The sequence below is a fragment of the Rhea pennata genome, chromosome 8 (genome assembly GCF_028389875.1).
Source record: "Rhea pennata isolate bPtePen1 chromosome 8, bPtePen1.pri, whole genome shotgun sequence".
NCBI lineage: Eukaryota > Metazoa > Chordata > Aves > Rheiformes > Rheidae > Rhea > Rhea pennata.
In genome coordinates, this window is record NC_084670.1 from 29,930,990 (window position 1) to 29,948,808 (window position 17,819).

General features: G+C 50.6%; 1 protein-coding gene across 1 annotated transcript; it reads left to right on the plus strand.

Moving 5' to 3' along the window:
• Positions 1-416: 416 nt before the first annotated feature.
• GLUL (glutamate-ammonia ligase) lies at positions 417-7,456 on the plus strand. The gene is made up of 7 exons (XM_062581540.1): positions 417-496; positions 1,740-1,930; positions 3,207-3,368; positions 3,803-3,949; positions 4,405-4,532; positions 4,712-4,911; positions 5,792-7,456. Exons 2-7 carry the CDS (start codon positions 1,765-1,767, stop codon positions 6,108-6,110), a joined length of 1,122 nt encoding a protein of 373 aa, XP_062437524.1. The 5' UTR covers positions 417-496; positions 1,740-1,764; the 3' UTR covers positions 6,111-7,456.
• The last annotated feature ends 10,363 nt before the right edge of the window (positions 7,457-17,819 follow it).

A 17,819-nucleotide genomic window follows, 5' to 3' on the forward strand; every position in this document is an offset into this window, starting at 1 on the left:
GCACCCTGGCTGGTGGGGTAGGTGGGCACCCAGGATGGTGGGCACCCAGGGTGGTGGGCACCCTATCTGGCAGCTTGCAGGTGGTAGGGTAGGTGGGCACCCAAACCGGTTATGGGCCACCCAAGCTGGTGGGGCAGGTGGGCGCCCAGGCTGGTGGGGCACCAGGCTGGGGCCCCCCGGCCGGCGGTGCCGGGCAGCCCAGCGCTAGGGAGTTAATCCCGGCCCGCAGTTTGTTTTCCTCGCCGGCGGCAGAGGCGGGGCGGGCGGCCCCGCAGGGCGCCGCGCTTGTTTTTCCGCGCTGCCCGCGCCCCCCCCTCCCCGCTCCCGCCCCGACGGCGGCGGCCCCGGGGCGGCGGCGGCGGCCAATCGGGGCGGCGGGGCCGGCGCTGCCCGCCCCATAAAGGCGCGGGCGGGCGGGCCGGAGCGGCGGGGAGCCGGGCTGGGAGCCCCGCGCCGAGCCGAGCGGAGCCGAGCGGAGCCGCGGCAGCCCGCGCAGGTAACGGCGCGCCGGGCTGCAGGCGCCCCCGGTTTGGCCGGGGCGGTGCTGGTGCTGGTGCTGGTGGCGGTGCGGTCGGAGCGGTGCCGCGGGGCGCTTTGCTGCCTCTCGCCGGGGCAACCCCGCAGCCCCTGCCGCGTTTCGGGTGTTTTTCAGCCTGCGAACAGACCTTGTAGGGGGAAACTTTCGCTTAGCTCCAGGGAGGCGGGAGCACGAGGGGCAGCTCTGCTTTTCTATTCCTCTGTGCAAGCAAATGTGGGCTCGGGGGTTTTGTTTTGTTTTGTTTTGTTTTTTTCCTACGAGGCTCTTTGGTTGCCTACTGAAAGGGTGCCTCTTCCGTGGGGAGAAAAGAGGAAGGGTCTGTGACAAGGGGGGCATGGTTGGCCTGTCGGGGCCCAGTCGGTGGCCCCGTGGGAGCAGTGCTGCTGGGGGAGGGTGGGGAGTGCCCCAGTGCCCACCCTCCGGGGTGGCGTGACCTGCCAGCCGACGGGCAGGCGAGAGGATGTCCGAGCGCTGAATTTCCCCATCGCTTTGAGTTTCTGTATCACTTGCGTTTGCAAGCCCCCGTAAACACAAGCAGACCATAGCTGGCACAGTCCTGACCCACATGGAACGGCTGGGCTGACCCTAGGAGGCCAGTCCAGGCTGTGCTGGGCTTACTGGGGTGCTGCGGGTCTATCACCACTTCAGTCAGAGCTGCTTCAACCTGCTCCTGCCTGTCACCTTTTGCTAGCGCTCCCTCCTGCTCCAGGCTGGTCTTGCCTTAACCTTGGACCACCTGATCTGCCAAGGCAGCTTAGGCTGGTGAGCCCCCCTACTGAAGCTAGCATATTAAAAAAATCCCAGCTAATCTTTCCTGGATACTAGCCCTGCTCCAGAGGAACGGTGAGCACGGGGATGTGCAGGAGGTGAAAAGTTCAGATAGGCTGAGAAGCAGTTTTAAAGTCTGCTCCTTGATGGATAAGATCCAATTTGTTCCCTTACTAAGGCAAGACACGAGGAGGAGTCTGGCTATTAACGGGAGGCTTTGAAGATTGCTGTAGGAGCAGGGCTTTCCTAGCTGTCCCTGCGGTACAGTTGGTGTCTCAGTGTGACCTGTTGAGTGTGAATGGGACGTCTGCAGCACGGGATCAGTGGAGGATGCAGCCAGCTCTGTGGTGGAGCTCCATCGTGCTCCCCAGTGAATGGCAGGTGAAGATCTTGGAACTCACAGTTGGGACTGGGTCTTGTGTCCTCTCTGCAGGTATCCTCTCCTCCACTCTGCAACCATGGCCACCTCAGCAAGCTCCCACTTGAGCAAAGCTATCAAGCACATGTATATGAAGCTGCCGCAAGGCGAGAAGGTGCAGGCCATGTACATCTGGATAGATGGGACTGGGGAGCACCTTCGCTGCAAAACCCGCACACTGGACCACGAGCCCAAGAGCCTCGAAGGTGAGGGGACAGGTGCAGGATTCATAATTCTCTGCCAAAGAGCTGTGGGACTGCAGCAGCAGGGGCACATCACCTTCTTCAGAGGAAGCAGCAATGCCTGGCTGCTCCAGTGGAAGGATGGTATCTGGGGAGGAAGAGGGGATCATGGGCAGCAGACAGACGAAAGACTGAGAAGAGAGGAAGATGCAGTTTCTCGTTCTCTCCAGTTATCTCTTGTCTTGGATGCCCTGGTGGGGGATGTTTCCAGCTCTCCAGATGTGGTTAAATGAGATGCCAGGGGTTGGGAGCCCAGTCCTGGTATTGCACCAGCCTTGCCTGCTGTGGAGGGGGCTGTTGGCAGGGAATCCACAGCCCATTGACTCTCAAGTACTCGTTTTGGCCGGAAGTAGTTTGGCAGAAGAAAGTGGAAGGGAAAGAATGGAGCTATCCGGTGTAATTAAGAGCTTGTGTCCCTCAGAACAAACAGTCCCAGCTTACACAATAATAGCATTAGGATTTTCCCCAGGTTGCCATGGTGCTGGCTGGAGACAGTTATGAAATGAAAATACTGTGTGTGACTGAGCAGAATTATCTCTCTTTTTCTTTTTTCCTTTTTCTTTTTTTTTTCCTTACCCTTTTCCCTCTAAGGGAGTGGTTGGCACAGCTCCTTTGCAATCTTTGATTCCCTTCCTTCTGCTTTCCCCCAGGATATGAAGGAGATAATGTTGCTTTGGGTAGCGTTCACTGCTGCTCTGGCGGTGCTTTGACCTGGAGGGCAGCGAGAAGGGGTGGGCAAAGTTGAGGGGCGGTGAAGTTGATGCCTTCTCCTTGCAGACTGTCTGGCTGAAGTTCTCCCTCTGTATGAGACTCAACCTACATGGCCTGCTGTGTGATTTGCGCTCCCACCTTCTCCTGGCTGCGCTGGCGTGGAGGAGTGTGTGTCATGGCTCCCCTCCCCTCATTCCTGCAGCTGTGATATATTTCGTGCCCTGCTCTCTCTGAGCTTGCACCTCTGCGAGGAGACTGGGTGCTCTGCTCGGCCTCGTTTGCCGTGAGATGGGAAATGTCCTCAGTGCTGCACTGTTAACTGGGACTTGGCCAGCAGCCTAGTTCCTGGTGTTTCCCAGGGTGGCCAGGGAGCTGCTCTCCTGCCTTTGCTGGGATTAAACCCATTGTGGCCCTGTTCTTGATGAGCACTTGCCTCTCTGTAGTGCTGAATGAAGGTGGGGAGCCTGTTGCTATGGTTGTCCAGGATCTCAGTTTACAGCGAGCGGCTCGTTCCTCTCTCCCTCTCCAGATCTTCCCGAGTGGAATTTCGATGGTTCCAGCACTTTCCAGGCTGAAGGCTCCAACAGCGACATGTACCTGCGACCTGCTGCCATGTTCCGGGACCCTTTTCGCAAGGACCCAAATAAGCTAGTTCTCTGTGAGGTCTTCAAATACAACCGCCAGTCAGCAGGTGAGTGGGTCCTCTCCCTTCTCCTGGTGGAGGTGATGTTTCTGAGGAGAGGAAAGGAGCCTGTCCCTGCTGGCAGAGGAAGCTGTTGGTAGAAGAAGGGGAAACAGGAGACCTGTCCAAATGGTATTCATGGCCCTAGCATCATACAAAAAAAAAAAAAAAAAAGAAAAAAACTGCTCTGAAAATAAAGTACTTCAAAGTGCTAGTGGTGAAGAAAGGCCTGGTCTTTGGATGCTTCTTTCCACTGACTCTGCTGGAACTCTAATTTTAAGTGAAGTAGAAGTGGTAAATGAAGGTAGAGATGGCTCACAGGCAGAACAGCTAGGGCTTGAGTTCCTGAGCCACAGTCAGGTGAAGCAGGTGCTTTGGGAGTGGATCCCTCTACTCTGGGCTATGATGAAGACAATGAGCCTTGTGCTGCTTTTGCATCCTAGAGACAAATCTCCGACACACCTGTAGGCGGATTATGGATATGGTGTCCAACCAGCACCCCTGGTTTGGGATGGAGCAAGAGTACACTCTCCTGGGGACAGACGGGCATCCATTTGGCTGGCCTTCCAATGGCTTTCCTGGACCCCAAGGTAACCTTCCAGGAGTTGGAACTGGAACAAATCAGGAATACTGAATGCTGTTTTGTAATCATTGAGACATAGCTGAAATGCCTTATATGAGCTGGAAGATTCAAGGTATTTCTAGAACTGAAGGTCTCCTATAGCAAGTAGGATGTTGGCTAAAACTAATCCACAAGATTAAGTTTGTCATAGCTAAAATGGTGATTGGCTACATTCAGACGTGCCATTCAGATTGTTAGTTTGCAAGTGACTGAAACTCTTGCCTAGTATTAGAGATCACAAGTTCAGACTCTCCCTCCATTAGTGTTCTGCCCTTCTATTACTCCAGTGAAAAATGACTGCTGGCGCTTTTCTATACACCCTGAAACTTCGGAGAGTTTTGAGTGCTCTGTCTTCAGTGAATCTGAGACTTTCTTCCTACTGGAAACTCACGTTCCCCTTGCTTTCCATCTGTGCCATTGCAGGTCCGTACTACTGTGGTGTAGGGGCAGACAAAGCCTATGGCAGAGACATTGTGGAGGCCCACTACCGAGCATGCCTTTATGCTGGAGTGAAAATTGGTGGAACCAATGCAGAAGTGATGCCAGCCCAGGTAAACTCTTTTAGATGTCCTGTGGAATGAAATAGTACAGAAAAATTCTATGTGGCTGGAGCTTTTGCTGCCTGCTCTGAGGCATGTGGTCTTGACAACGATCAAGGTGTAAGGGGTGAGCAGCCACCTCACTGCATGTGTGTCTGCACCACTGAGCCCCTGATTGTTCCTTCTTGTAGTGGGAGTTCCAGGTGGGACCATGTGAAGGGATTGAGATGGGGGATCACCTCTGGATTGCACGCTTCATCCTCCATCGGGTGTGTGAAGACTTCGGGGTCATTGTGTCCTTTGATCCCAAACCCATCCCTGGGAACTGGAATGGTGCTGGCTGTCACACCAACTTCAGCACCAAGAGCATGAGGGAAGACGGAGGTCTCAAGTAAGTCTTTTCTGAGCTGGGCTTGTGGTATCTATTTGCTAGGGAGCAAGCTGAACCTGATTGGTAGTACCAAGCCTTTTGCAGAGCTTTGACCACATGGGAGATGTCACTTTGCTCAGCGTTACACGTGAGCTTTTGCGTTCCTCAGGAGCTCTGGATTTCCTGGATTTCACTCTGTGTGATGGTCTGCTCCTTCCCTCCTGCACTTTATTTTGGTGCTGGGTGGGAAATTCAGCCAGCAGTATAGCTCCACCCATGCTGGTGGAAGTACAGATGGACAGGCTGCAATTATTCTTAGCAGGCTCTCCAGCTCTGGACCTGCAAGTGCTGGGGATGGGGTTGGGGGTGCTGGAGGAGGACTTTAACCGTAAAAATTAAAAAAACAGAAAACCTATGCTGAGCTTAGATCATGATGAAAGAGCATTTGCTTCCCTCTAGGCCAGGCTGGATGCAAATGCTGCATTTCTTAAACATGAAGATCCTGGAAATGTAAAACCCAAGCTGTCTTATGGGACTGACATGTTGAGTAGCTTCTTGAACAGGAACTTCTGTGTTAGAACAGAACAGAAATCTCCCATTTTGAGGGCAGGTTCCCCAGTGACAACACAGCCTGTGGGATTTGCCTGTGGGTTGAACTGCTGTCACCCCTCTCAGACCATGGGGATCCTCATCCAAAAACCAATCTGAGTCAGAATAAGTGGGAGGGTAGAGACGTCCCCCTCACCTGCCATTGCAGACGTTGACAAAAGTTCCTTGCAGGACATAAGGTTTCATCATAAAGTGGCCCGGGGAGAGGGATGAATCTTTCACTTGGACACAACAGTCCAGTATGACCCAGGTGTTATGCTCTCAGATGCTCACTTCCTTGCCCCATCTGCAGGCACATTGAAGAGGCCATTGAGAAGCTGAGCAAGCGTCATCAGTACCACATCCGTGCCTACGACCCCAAAGGGGGACTGGACAACGCCAGGCGCCTGACAGGCTTCCACGAGACCTCCAGCATCCATGAGTTCTCTGCTGGTGTGGCCAACCGTGGTGCCAGCATCCGCATCCCCAGGAACGTGGGCCACGAGAAGAAGGGCTACTTCGAGGACCGTCGGCCTTCTGCCAACTGTGATCCTTATGCTGTGACGGAGGCCCTTGTCCGCACGTGTCTCCTCAATGAAACTGGAGACGAGCCTTTTGAGTACAAGAACTAAGCGGACTGTGCCTACAGACACCACCTTCCCCCCACACTTCCCACGCCCCTAACCTTCCCTTCTAGCTGTAATTCTGAGGGCACAAGATGCCATGTTTCGTGTCCCAATAACTTGTTGTCTTGGGGAGGAGGGGGAGTTTAGTTTTATCAATGTCTATTTGTCATTGACTCTTGAAAAGACAAGAGGAGGAGAGGGTGTTAGAAAACTCTTTAACCACTGTTTTTTGTCTAATTCATGTGTACATCTGATGGGGATCCACTGGCTTCCAGGGACAGATCACATACAAGCAAAAAGCCAGCAGATGAGTGAAAAGCTAAGGTTATCACTGGCTTCCATAAAAGTCCTATTTGGATGTTGGCCTCATTGCTTGCTCTCAAAGGTTATTGCCCTTCTGAGGAGAAGGGAAGGTAAGAGCTAGGATGGAGCCCCACTCTCTCCCACCTGTGTGGCGTGATGGAGGAATTTTCCACCTCAAGGTTTCCAGGAATCTTCTAGCATTCTGCTCAGCATAGGAGCATTTAGAAGAACTCCTTGTTCTGTCACTGGAAGTCAACTGATCTCCTGCTCATAACACAGAGTGAAGTAGTATTTTTCTATTTAAATATAAAAACAAAAAAAAAATGTATATGAAAATGTTTTCTTTTTTAAAAAAGATGATGTTCCAATGACTTGGCCAGCTAGAGCAGGCAGGGTTCCTGAGGTTGCTGTTGAAGGGCCTCCAGGTAGGATTGAGAGTGAGCATGGAGGGCTCAGTGGAGAACTGGATGAGGATTTTTGGCATGGCATGCAGTTTGCAGGAAGCTGGTTTCCAGGCTTGGGCAGCCAGCACTAATGTTCATCAGTGAAACTTGAGCAGCCATGAACTGCTCGTCAGTGTGTAGCTCAACATAAGGAAGGTGTTCTGAACTATGAGTTGGCTGGTCAACTTAACCATGTTCTGGACAGAGTTGTGGTTGTTTTACCTTTCCAGTGGGGTTAGCACGTCACTAAAGCAGGGCTTTTGATAAAGAAACAGATTTTAGATTCTTTTTTTTTCATTATGTTCTTAGTTTCTAAAACTGAATGGTTTTACAGAGACCATCAATGTTACTGTTGTGTCCTGGCTCTCAGACTGCCTGCCATCCAGTCATGACAGTGCTCCTGAGAATGGAGAAGCAATCAGCCTTCCCAGCCAGCCCCTGGCACCTCCCAGCTTACGCCAGGGGGTTCAGACGTTCCAGGATTTTATACTTGGGCATCTTAGATGGTGCCAGTTATATTCCGTTGCATTTGGACTTCTTCAGAATAGTTTTTTTTTATATATATAAATATATATATAAAATAAAAAAGAGAGAACAAAACCTTAATTCTGACTCCCCCTCCTTTCTGTGATTCATCCTGGCAGCTTTCTTTATATGTGTTTTCTTCACTATCTGGAGGGATTTTGACCTTGATACTGTGTAGGCTTTGGCTTTTCATTTATTTTTCCTGAAGAATGCCATGTGTGCATTCCAGCAAAATGGGAATTTTCTAGATGGAGGATCTTTGTGTTTTTTTTTTCCTTTGGGGGGGGGGGGGGGTTGTGCTTGGGTTTGTTTGCTTCCCCAAGTGGTTATTGGTTCAGCTGTGACTGGAGTGGGATTTTCTTGTATGGGAAAGGGACTTGGCTTGCAGGTTTCCAGCCTGAGACTTGAATGCCCAGCCCAGGTGTTTGTGTACCTTCCTACATGCTTCAACACCCGTATCCTAGGATGCAGCAATCCTATAGAAAATAAAACACCAAGTTTCATGAAAACAGAGGCTGAGTAGAGAAGGAGCCTTTTCTGTTCCCTCAGTAGAGGGAAATGCTGCTATATCGGATTAGCCCTCATTAGACATCCAGGCATCTAGGAAAGGAAGTGAGGAGTTGGATGTGTCCCGCTGCTCCCAGGGGTCAAAGTCCTCTACTCGCCTTGTGGCACTGCTGCCCAGCTCCCTAAGAGGTGCTTCCTGCAGGGTTTAACAGCCGCTGGGGCAGGGCTGAATGCTTCAGTGGCTCCCGGTCTTAAATCTAGATAAAGACAAACCCTGAACCTCCTTCCTTGGAGGGCTTCCCAGGCTTGTGGTCACACCAGGAGGACAGAGCCAGAAATGTGAATGCTGAGCCCAGTTCCCGCAGAGCATCTTTAAGAACAGTCATTAGCATCTGGGTCCTCCTTGGTTGCTCTCAGTGAGCTGAGGAATGTGTTTGCTTAATGGCCTGCTGTGGCTTTGGTTATTAACGGGCCCTTTCCATGTAGGGAGCCCTGTGGTGGCACACTGTTCGAGGCAGAAGCACACCAGGCACCGAGTCCCTTCCATATCCCTATAGACAAGTGGAATCACGTTTGTGTGTCCTCACCTTGAGCTGGCAGGGGCCAATAGGATGCTCTCTTCCAGGTTGGCCATCAGTGTGATGGTGGGAGCAGGCTTAAGTCTTCTGTTTCTTCAGTTGCTTTGAATGTAAGTTTAGGACAGGTGCTCGATGCTTAATGATATCTCTTGTTCTCAGCTGAAAAACTAAAAAGCAGCATGAAACAGTGCTGAAAAATGTCTTATCAAATAAGTATTAAAAATATAAAAATAATGAATGTGAAGAAAAACCTACTTTTCTTTAGAACCTACTTTCTAACTCTTGTCTAAACTTCATGGCTGAGCCTGCTTTGCATTTACCTAAGCATTTCTTCCTAATCATGCACGGTAGAAAAGTGAGCTCTTAAAACAGGAAGATACTGAGACTGAAATCCTCAGAAGTGGCATTTACTGCTAACGTAATTATATGAAAAGTTTTAGCTTTTTAATCTAGGCCTCCTAGGAGGAAGCAAATCCTTTTTCTTTGTATTTTAAGGATGTGTGAATAAACAATGATACAGAAATACTCATTGTACAGGAGAAAAATGTAAGTATCAGCCCCAAGGGCTTGCGAAGCACATCGGAGTGCCAGGGAAACACTGACTGCTCTGAATGAAGCAGTCAAAAATAGCACCACCTTTTTGAAGTGCTTTGTTGGTTGCACTCCCTGTTAATTGAATACCAGCTCATGAGAAAAGGCTGCTCCAGAATGATTAATAGATCTGCTAACATGCCAAGATTTTTTTCCCCCAGTTCCCCATAGCTGAATTTTAAGGTAATCAAAACAAGATTGGCCACAACTCGCTTCACGTGTAGCCTGCAGCAGATCGCTCCTGCAGCGTCTTTTAACGCTTGGCTGTGCCAGCCCAATTACCTTGGGCATGCGAGGCGCTCTTCCTGAAAAGCTTTATGAATCAGGAAAGCCAGGTTGGGTTTCTTCTGACCTTTTACAGTTTCACAGTGCCCGGACACTGCTCGGTATCTGTATGCCAGTCTCCCTTTTTTCATGTTTTTGTGGAGGTATTTGATCTCTCTAGAGCTCCCATTTTTGGCAGATAAGCCTACATAACTTTATGCAGCCTCAGCCTCTGGCTGTGACTGTCTCTCCTCTTCCTGAACAGACTTTCTCAGGGAGAAACAAGCTGATCTCAGGTGGGTAAAGTTTTGCTGAGCTGTCCTTTGGATGCAGTTTCCCGGGGAGAAAGGCACTCGTTGTTGTTAGGCAAAACTTTATTTTTCTCCAGCGGGGCCATGGGGGTATTTCTTGAGGGGAGTCTGGCTGAGTCCTGTGAGCCAGGGGTCTTTGGAGAGCGTCTGTGAGGTCCTGGCCTTGACTGTGGCCTGTGACAGCATGGCGGAGCTCTGAATTTCCAATTTAAAAACCAAGCTACCAGGAGCTTTGAAAGCCCATAAAAGCTTGTAATAAAGCTGCTCGGCTGTGAATGCATGGCCAGACCCCCCCAAGACTGAGCCTTGCGTTATCAGAGCAAACCTACTTTGTTCTGTTTAAATGCATCCTGGAGGTCCAACAGCTCTTCCGATTGCCCCGAATTCCCGGGGAGCAGAATGGCTTGCTTGCCCTTGGCCTCGCTGCATGCCTGGCCCCTTTCTCCTCCTGAGCACACAAGGCATTCTCTAGATGGAAGAATTATAAACACCTAAATTAGCCTGCGCATTTCCAGCCTGGAAACTCAGCCAAATAAGCAGTCCTAGTCAAAACTATAAAACTCTCTGGACACCTCTGGGTAACTCACATGATCAGGTGAAGTTCAGAGAAGGAGGTTCCCAGCCTCGGCTGAGATTAACTCTTGTTGTTTATCTGTTTTTTTGCAGGTTGGGATGGAGCAGTAGAAGAGGGACTGGTGATCCTTTGCCTTCTTGAAGGAGGACAGCAGTTGCTCGGCAAAGGTGTGTGGGACCTGGCAGGGGGATCCAGATTGAGTGTGGCAGGTTGGTAGTTCCTGTGCTTACAGGATCGTGCTGAGAAAGCTGGTGGAGCCAGGAGGGAATTCTGCCTTTATGGATGTCAGTAATTTGACTTCAGTTGAGTCAGGATTTCATCCTACTTGCTCAGTTACTGATTAAACTGCACTGAAGACACCCACTTGGGAGACAAGTGTGCCGGGTGGGAGCTCTTGAAAGGGCAGTGGAAGAGCTGCCGCTCGTGATTTCCTTAGGTCTGTGTGGCAAGTGTACGCTGGTGAGTTAGCCACGTTGTCTGGCTACTGCGGCCAGCTGGGTGCAGGGCCCAGACCCGCGGCAGCTCAGCAGCGGGTCCTCTGCACATTAGTGATTCCTCTGGCTTTCTCCTGCCTTTTCAGCAGTGACTGGCCGTCTATGTGCAGTGGCCTGTTTCACGGTAGTGACTCTTAGGGCTTTTAAATCAGTTCCAGAGTCTGTTCCCTTATGCAGTGACTTGGACTGGAGTTACTTCGAGGGGTGGCTGGGCCAGCTCCTGTGGCAAGGCAGAGTGGATTTGGCTTCAGGTTATGCTGGGTCTCCTGTGCCTGAGGAATGGGAATAATGAACGTGTAACATTAGTATGGAAACTCTTCAGACCTGTTTACTGAAAAAGGGGCAAATGCATTTGTGGGAGTTAAGGTTCAGAGAGGCAAATAGCTTTCCCAAGGTCATGTGGTTTGTGGGATGGCTCTTAGTCACTGAGTGATGTAATTCATTTAGCCTATTTAGATGCTTAAAGGCATCACTTCTTAATTGTCCAGTTCACGGGCAAATGATGGTGATCTAAGCTCCTTGTGACTCTGTTCTGACCTCGCGCTGGGTGTATAGGGATTGTGCTTATCTCTTGTGCAAAGAACATGAATGAGAACTTGCAGAAAAAGGGTCTGGGCAGCCTCAGCTCTCCACTGCGCTGACATTTTTCCAAGGTCTCCTTCCTCTGCTGGATGAGAACATGAGTTGGGGCCTCTCCTGGTTGCTTCTGGGGATGTCTGGCCCTGGGTTTGGAGGGGATAAGACCTGAGGCTGCGTGCTTCTTGTGGTTAGCCCCCAAAACATGGAGGCTTTGTCATGTTCCCACACCCTTGGTCAAGAGTCCAGTGAAATGGCACCCCCAGTCATCCTGGCCCAGTTTCTCAATAGAGCCTGCAAATTGCTTAAAGCCCCTTGCTCTTGAGAAGTACTCTGCCTTTTCCATGGGGTTTCTGGCACTGGGGCTGGGTCATTCATGGCCAGGCCTTTGCTGTGCTGCTTTGCCGTGACGCTGCCTGTAAGGGACTTAAATACCAGTAAGGGGCACTGGCTGTAACAGTGCCTTCCCTTTTCCGGCAAAACAGGCCCTTTCCCTGAAGGAGCCACCTGCGTGGGAGCTGCTCCGCAGGCACTTTTCTGGGCTGTAACGATAAGCCTTGGCTATTTGCCAGCAAAGCAGCATAAGCCGTTCTCTCAGTGAGGCTGATCAAAGCAGTTACATGCTGACCTGTACACAGAGTGGCCAGCAGAGACCTGATCACTGACCCAAAGCTGGATGTGGGGAGAGGCCCACACGCTGCTGCTGGTGAAACGTGTCAGGAGGCATTTCGAGGACTGATGCTCCCATGTCCAATGGTCAGGAGCCTCAGAGCCTCTGCCTATACTGCTGGGGTGAGGTTGGCTGCCACTCTACTACTGCTGCCCTGTTTCAGCTGTGTGTGTCTAGTCTTTGTGCTTGTAAATGGTAGAAGGCTGGGACAGACTTGTTTTTGTCAGTAATTGCCCCAGAAGCCTGGCCCGCAGTTCAGACATGTTCCAGCTATTGAAAACCCTTGTCCCGGAGCCTTGAACAGACAGTCTGGTCTTTCCACTGAGGAATCTGGCTCCAAGCTGTTCAGAGTGGCTGGGAGTTGGCTCCCACCCTTCCTGTTGTGCCCACCATGCACGTCTTCTTTGGTTCCCCCCCGCTCTGTTGAATAAATAGTGCAATTTCTGGTTTTGGAGAGAAATCTAGCAAGTTGCTCCCTGCTTTGGGTTTAACCAGCAAAATCAATAGGAACCTGCCCAAGTGTGGAGGAACCCAGGAGAAGAGGTGGGAATTGGAGAAAAGCCATGTTTTGCAACTCAAAGAATGAACACCAGGGCTGTAGCAGCCTGTGCAGGTTTTTTACCGTTTTGTAGGAGAACTGGGCCCTTTGCCTCTCCTAAGCCTTCTCCCTCACCACTTCTCTTTTGCTATGATATTCACTTCTCCTGTGAGATGGTGCAAGATTGCGTGGGGTGCCGGAGTGGTAGTGCAGAGGGGCTATTTGAGTTTTACCCTGCAGAGTACAACCAGAAATCCAGTCTGTGGTGGTGGTGGGTTTTTTTTTCCCCCCTCTCCATCCTGGCCTGCTGACAGGCTGGCATGGCCAGGCTATTTTGCTTTCATAAGCTGCATTATGTAACCTGTGTCTTGAGTGGGGACGCGGTGCCAACTTGGAATCCACGGCGGGAAGGAGCTGCATTCCTCTGTTGCTGGGTTTAATCCCTGCCTAGTTTGCTGGGAGGAACTGGAGCACTATGTGGAGGATTTTAATCTCTTGCCCCAGGTGAAACCAGCTCATTTGTACAGAGTCCTCCCTTCCTCTGTCAACACATTGTGCCCGTGGCTCCTCTTAGCCCCTGTCTTAGTCTTCCCCTGGTTGTTAGGGGAGTTGGCCCAGGCATGCACATCATGCCTCAGGGACCTTCCTCTCCTTCTCTGTTTGGTGACCTCTCAGTGCTCTGTGGCTTAGGTTAGGCTTGTACTGAAAGGTGAGGGGGCAGGCAAAGTAGAAGTGGAGACTTCTACAAGTGTAGGCAAAAAATCAGTAGTAAAGCCAAATAACAAGGGGATGCCAGGTTGGCATGGTGAGCAGGTAGGTTGCAGAGCCTGGAGAAGACCAGATCATAGCCAACAGTTTGCCCAAGCTGTCCCACCATTGACTGCCCTACCAGGGTGCCACATCTGCAGGACCTGTACCACCTCTTGTCACACCAGAGCCTTAGAACTGGAGGATCTGGGGCAGCCCTGGAGATCCCATGGGCTCAATCCTGGTGACCCTGTGGCACCAGCCTGGTTGTGTGGGGTGCAAGGGAGAGCAATGCATGCTTGGCAGGGAGTTGTTGGCTACCTGGCAGCCTAAGCCACCTGCCTTCAGCCCCTCCACTCAGGACTGATGAGCTTCTGGACTTGTTTGGAGTTCATGGGCTGCACAGCTTCAGAAGCAGAGTTCCTCTTCCCCTCATGTTCAGGTTTTAGATGAAGTTGCCAGCATTAATTCTTTGTCGTATGTTTTCATGTCCTGTAGGTGAATGAGCTACTAAACTCCAGAATTGTTTCTGGCAGCTTTCCCCAGTGCTAAACACCCTATCAAAATGAGAATTGTTAATTAAATCCAGGGTTATGTTGCTTGCTTCTCATCACAAAGCCTGGTGACATCATGTGGCTTGCAGAAACGATGAACAGCAGGCTGAATTGCCCAGCTGCTTCTGTCCTGAGCCCAGGCTTGGCCAAAATGCCTAAAATACTGGGAAAGCAAGAGAATTGGATGCTCCTCCCCTGCTGAGCAAAACCTGTAGGATTCTGGGAAGCAGGCTGACATGCAGACATCTCCTGACCAAAAATGCTAGGAGTTTAGATCAATACTTGCTCCACCCACAAAAAGTGATCTGCCCAGCCCTCTCCTTGTTTAGGGGATCCCGAGCAAGCCCAGTTTGACGTGGGAAGAGCTGTGTCCAGGACGATGTTGTCAGGATGCCATCCTTGTTTAGGAAGGCTGCCTTGGAACAGCTGGGCTGAACCCGTCCCTGAAGCTAGGAGGCCAGGGCTTCAGCTGGCTGAAACATTGAAAGCTATGTGCTTGCTCTGAAACACAAGATATTTTCAGACACTTTTCCACCCAGCCAGATAACACATGCAGGGTGATTAAGTGGCTCCATTTTTTTCTACCTCTCCTTGTGGTCAGCTCTGCTGGCAAGTTTCTCATCCATTCTTTAAAATGCTTTCACTGCAGCATGAATGCTTTCCCTTCTGCCAAATAACTGTGCCAGTGATCAGCCAATGACACCGTAACTTGCTGCAGACCTATGAGGAAGCATTTCAATAAGAGAAGAGATTATTTTGGCATGGAAATCTTGAGGTTTTCCTGTTTTTGTTTTGTAGTGTCTCTCTAGGATGAATAAAGTTACTCAGAGCTGGAGTTGTCCCATGTACCACAGCAGGAGCCAGGGGGTATTCCATGGATGGTGATTTGGGACCAAACAGCATCCAAAAGATTTGTGGGACGCTGACAGTCTGTGTCATGGAAATGTCCTGGTCAAACTGAAGTGTTTTATCTTGGTCATCAGGAGAACACAGTTGGTAACTGTGATTTCTAATTCTCAAAGTGCAAGTTGTAGGGCTTGTGCATAGTAAACCCTACTCATACTGGGCTCCCCACGTAGGGAAAAGTATAGCTCAGAAAAGTCAAGGGATAAAGGGCAGTATCCAGGGCCCTATAGAAGACTATTTGGTTTCTACAGGCAACAGAGGGTAGTTGGGATTGAACATAGTTTGTGCACACTTCTGCATGTGGGGAGCCAGGCACTGGCACAGCAGGAGCTGAAGTGCTCTGAGTCACTTCTGCAAGCCACCCACGATGGCCCCAAAGCACTTGAGATGGAATTGGCTGCAGAATTTGAGCCTGCATTTGGGTAGACACAAGTCTACATGGCTCCTTTCTAAACAAAAGCCAGCAGCTGTTGTCCATGTTGCACGTTGCAAAGAGGTACCTGGGCTTGCTGGTGAAGGTCACATAGCTTGAAATGTGGGTGCTGGTTCTGGATGAGCTGAGCTTAGTAAAACAAAATCTTGAGGCAAACAGATGTGGTGCGGGAAAGGTCCAATGCACCAAATGTTGCTATCCTGGGTGGGCTCTGCAGAGCATCTGCAAGTCCAGAGTGAATGGGTTCCTGAAGGGCTGGAGCTGAGCTCGGCCCATTGAACTTGGGAGTTTTCCAGCATGGAAAAACTGAATTTCCAGCATCTATTAAAATGTATTTGTGCATCCTTCAAACTATAGAGTTAAAAGAATGAAGCAAAAGCACCTAAAGCACTTGTGCAAACAGTGTATGCCCTGGGATCGTGGGTCATCTTGGATGGTAGCTGGCAACAGCTTAGGCCGAAGAGCTCTCAGATACCCAGTGGCTTGTCCTACTCATCTCCCCCTCCGATCCAGCTGGTGGAAACTGCTCAAATAAAATCTAAAGCAAATGCTGCAATACTTGTCTTTCCTCTTTGTTGTAAATAATAGCAGGGTCTTTTTTTATTTTTTTTTCCTCCCTGTGTGCTATTTAAGCAGCAGCTATATTCCAACCAGCTGGCTGTGCTTTGGGAGGAGATCAAGTGTTCTTAGCCAGATCTGTGGCTGGTGGAAATTGGTGCAATTCTGTTTGACCTCAGCACTAAGTTGCTTTGTATTGGCTTTGATCCAGGTTCCTGGTTTGGCAAAGCCAAGGATTTGGGGGATTTTTGTGGAGGAAATGCTCTTGGTACAGGTGAGATGGTCATGCACGCTACTAACAGAGCATCTTCTGGAGCAGGAGAGTTGAGGAACTCGACTGTGCAATGTGGCAGCAGCTGCTGCCTGGGAGGAGGCCTCTGAGCACTCGCTGTTAGATAGCCCTCTTCTGAAGCAGGCAAAACAAAAATGCGTGCGAGACTGCTGTGCGCACAGGGCAGCCGGAGGCTGTGCGTGCACTGCCCGTGCACGCAGGAAGACCAGAACACCAGCCTTGCCAAAACATCCAGCCCTTCTGGGAAGCGTCAGCAGCACCACGTACTTGTCCCACAGGGTAAGCTGTGCTGCCTCTTGCCAGGTACCGCAGGGCGGGCGCCAGCCATTCCTCTGGGTTTGGGAACAGCTTGTTTTGAACATCAGCAGCACAGAGAGCAGATAAAGCTGGAGCAGATGTGCCTCTGGCACCGCTTACCCGTCACCCTGGCACGGGCAGATGCTATTCCTGTTCTGTAGGCTTTGGGTCCTCTCCTTCGGCAGCACTTGGCTTAGTCCTAAGGCACTGATGTTTCTTGATGGTGGGTAACTACATCTGCCTTTTGTCCCAGGTGGGTTGTCCTCGCCAAGGGACAGGGCTGCTCTGGCAGAAAACAAAACAGAGCTACCACTAGCTGGTGAGGCTCACCCAAGAGCACACACTGCAGCTGGAAAGAGCTCGTGGACAGGGAGCTGCCCACCTTGGGCTGTAGGCCACCTGCTCCTGGGGCCTCTCTGGGAAGGGCAGCTCCTGATGGGAAGAGCTGGTCCGGGAAGGGCTCCTGTGTTCTTTGGCAGAAGGTCTTGCGCAGCAAAGCTGCTCTGAGCCCTGGGCTCAAATACTTTCTCCTCTTGATGTTCAGCTCTGCACTCTCATCACTTTGCTCTTTCTGTTTACTAAAGGGTAGCTCAGCGTGGAAACCTGAAGCAGGAAAAGCAATGAGGAGGCCATGGGGACCTGGAGAAGGCTGGAAGGAGTCAGGGATGAGGGGAGAAGGGACATACTCAGATAAGAGTTCTCTCTCTCTCTCTTTTTAATTAATCTAGGTCACTTCTTACATTCTGGTGGTGAGGAAATATGCTTCCTTTCTCTGTAAAAGAGCCCTGATTTTTTTTTTCTCTTCTGCATCCACCATTGCCAGAGCCCTTCTTTGTCATTGTCAGAGATTTGGGTTTTACTGTGAGGTTCGGAGGGCGGGGGGCAGGAAGGGTTGCTGTCTGAGGCAGTGTGTCCCTAACCTTGCTACTGTCAGAGTCTTTTCTCTGCTTTGCTCTTCCCTCTGCCCCTCATTGAGCAAACAAATGCCCCTCCAGGCTGTGTTGCTTGCAAAACCCGTGCTGCTGGTTCCAGCTTGCCATGTCCCTGTGCATTGGGGCTGTTCCTCTGGAGTGGGGCAGATGTGGCCTCAATGCATCACCATGGTGAGTGGAAATAGAGACATGTGACTTGTGCCCAGCTGGGGTGAAGATGGCAGGGATAACTGCCCCTTCTCCTCCTGTGAAGGGGAACAGCAGCTTGCGTGCTTTCACAAACATGCCTTTTCTGCGAGCTGAAAATGAGACAAACTCACCGAATAAATCATGCCCATGGATGGCTTTTCTGCATGACTTGGTTTGTCTTTATAATAAACTACACAAGGTTTATTTCATTACATATCTCTGCTCTCTCTCTCTAGGTTTGATCGGGTACGCTGGGTTCGTAACTCATTTGCATGGGTGCACTTTACCAGTGCTGTTGACATCTGCTGATCTCAGATTGTTTTCCATGGCAAGAGGGAATTGAAGGAGGGGGAGACACCTCATTAATTTTTATTCCACCCTGCATCCTTCCCATCTCTTTCCTCTTGCAAAGACAAGCAGGAATATTGTTTTG

What these genes read in the sequence shown, in the direction of transcription:
- GLUL (XM_062581540.1), top strand. Translation starts at nt 1,765, where the DNA reads ATGGCCACCTCAGCAAGCTCCCACTTGAGCAAAGCTATCAAGCACATG. An exon ending in CAGAAGTGATGCCAGCCCAG is followed by an intron (nt 4,533 to 4,711) that starts GTAAACTCTTTT and finishes TCCTTCTTGTAG; the next exon opens with TGGGAGTTCCAGGTGGGACC. An exon ending in AGGGAAGACGGAGGTCTCAA is followed by an intron (nt 4,912 to 5,791) that starts GTAAGTCTTTTC and finishes CCCCATCTGCAG; the next exon opens with GCACATTGAAGAGGCCATTG.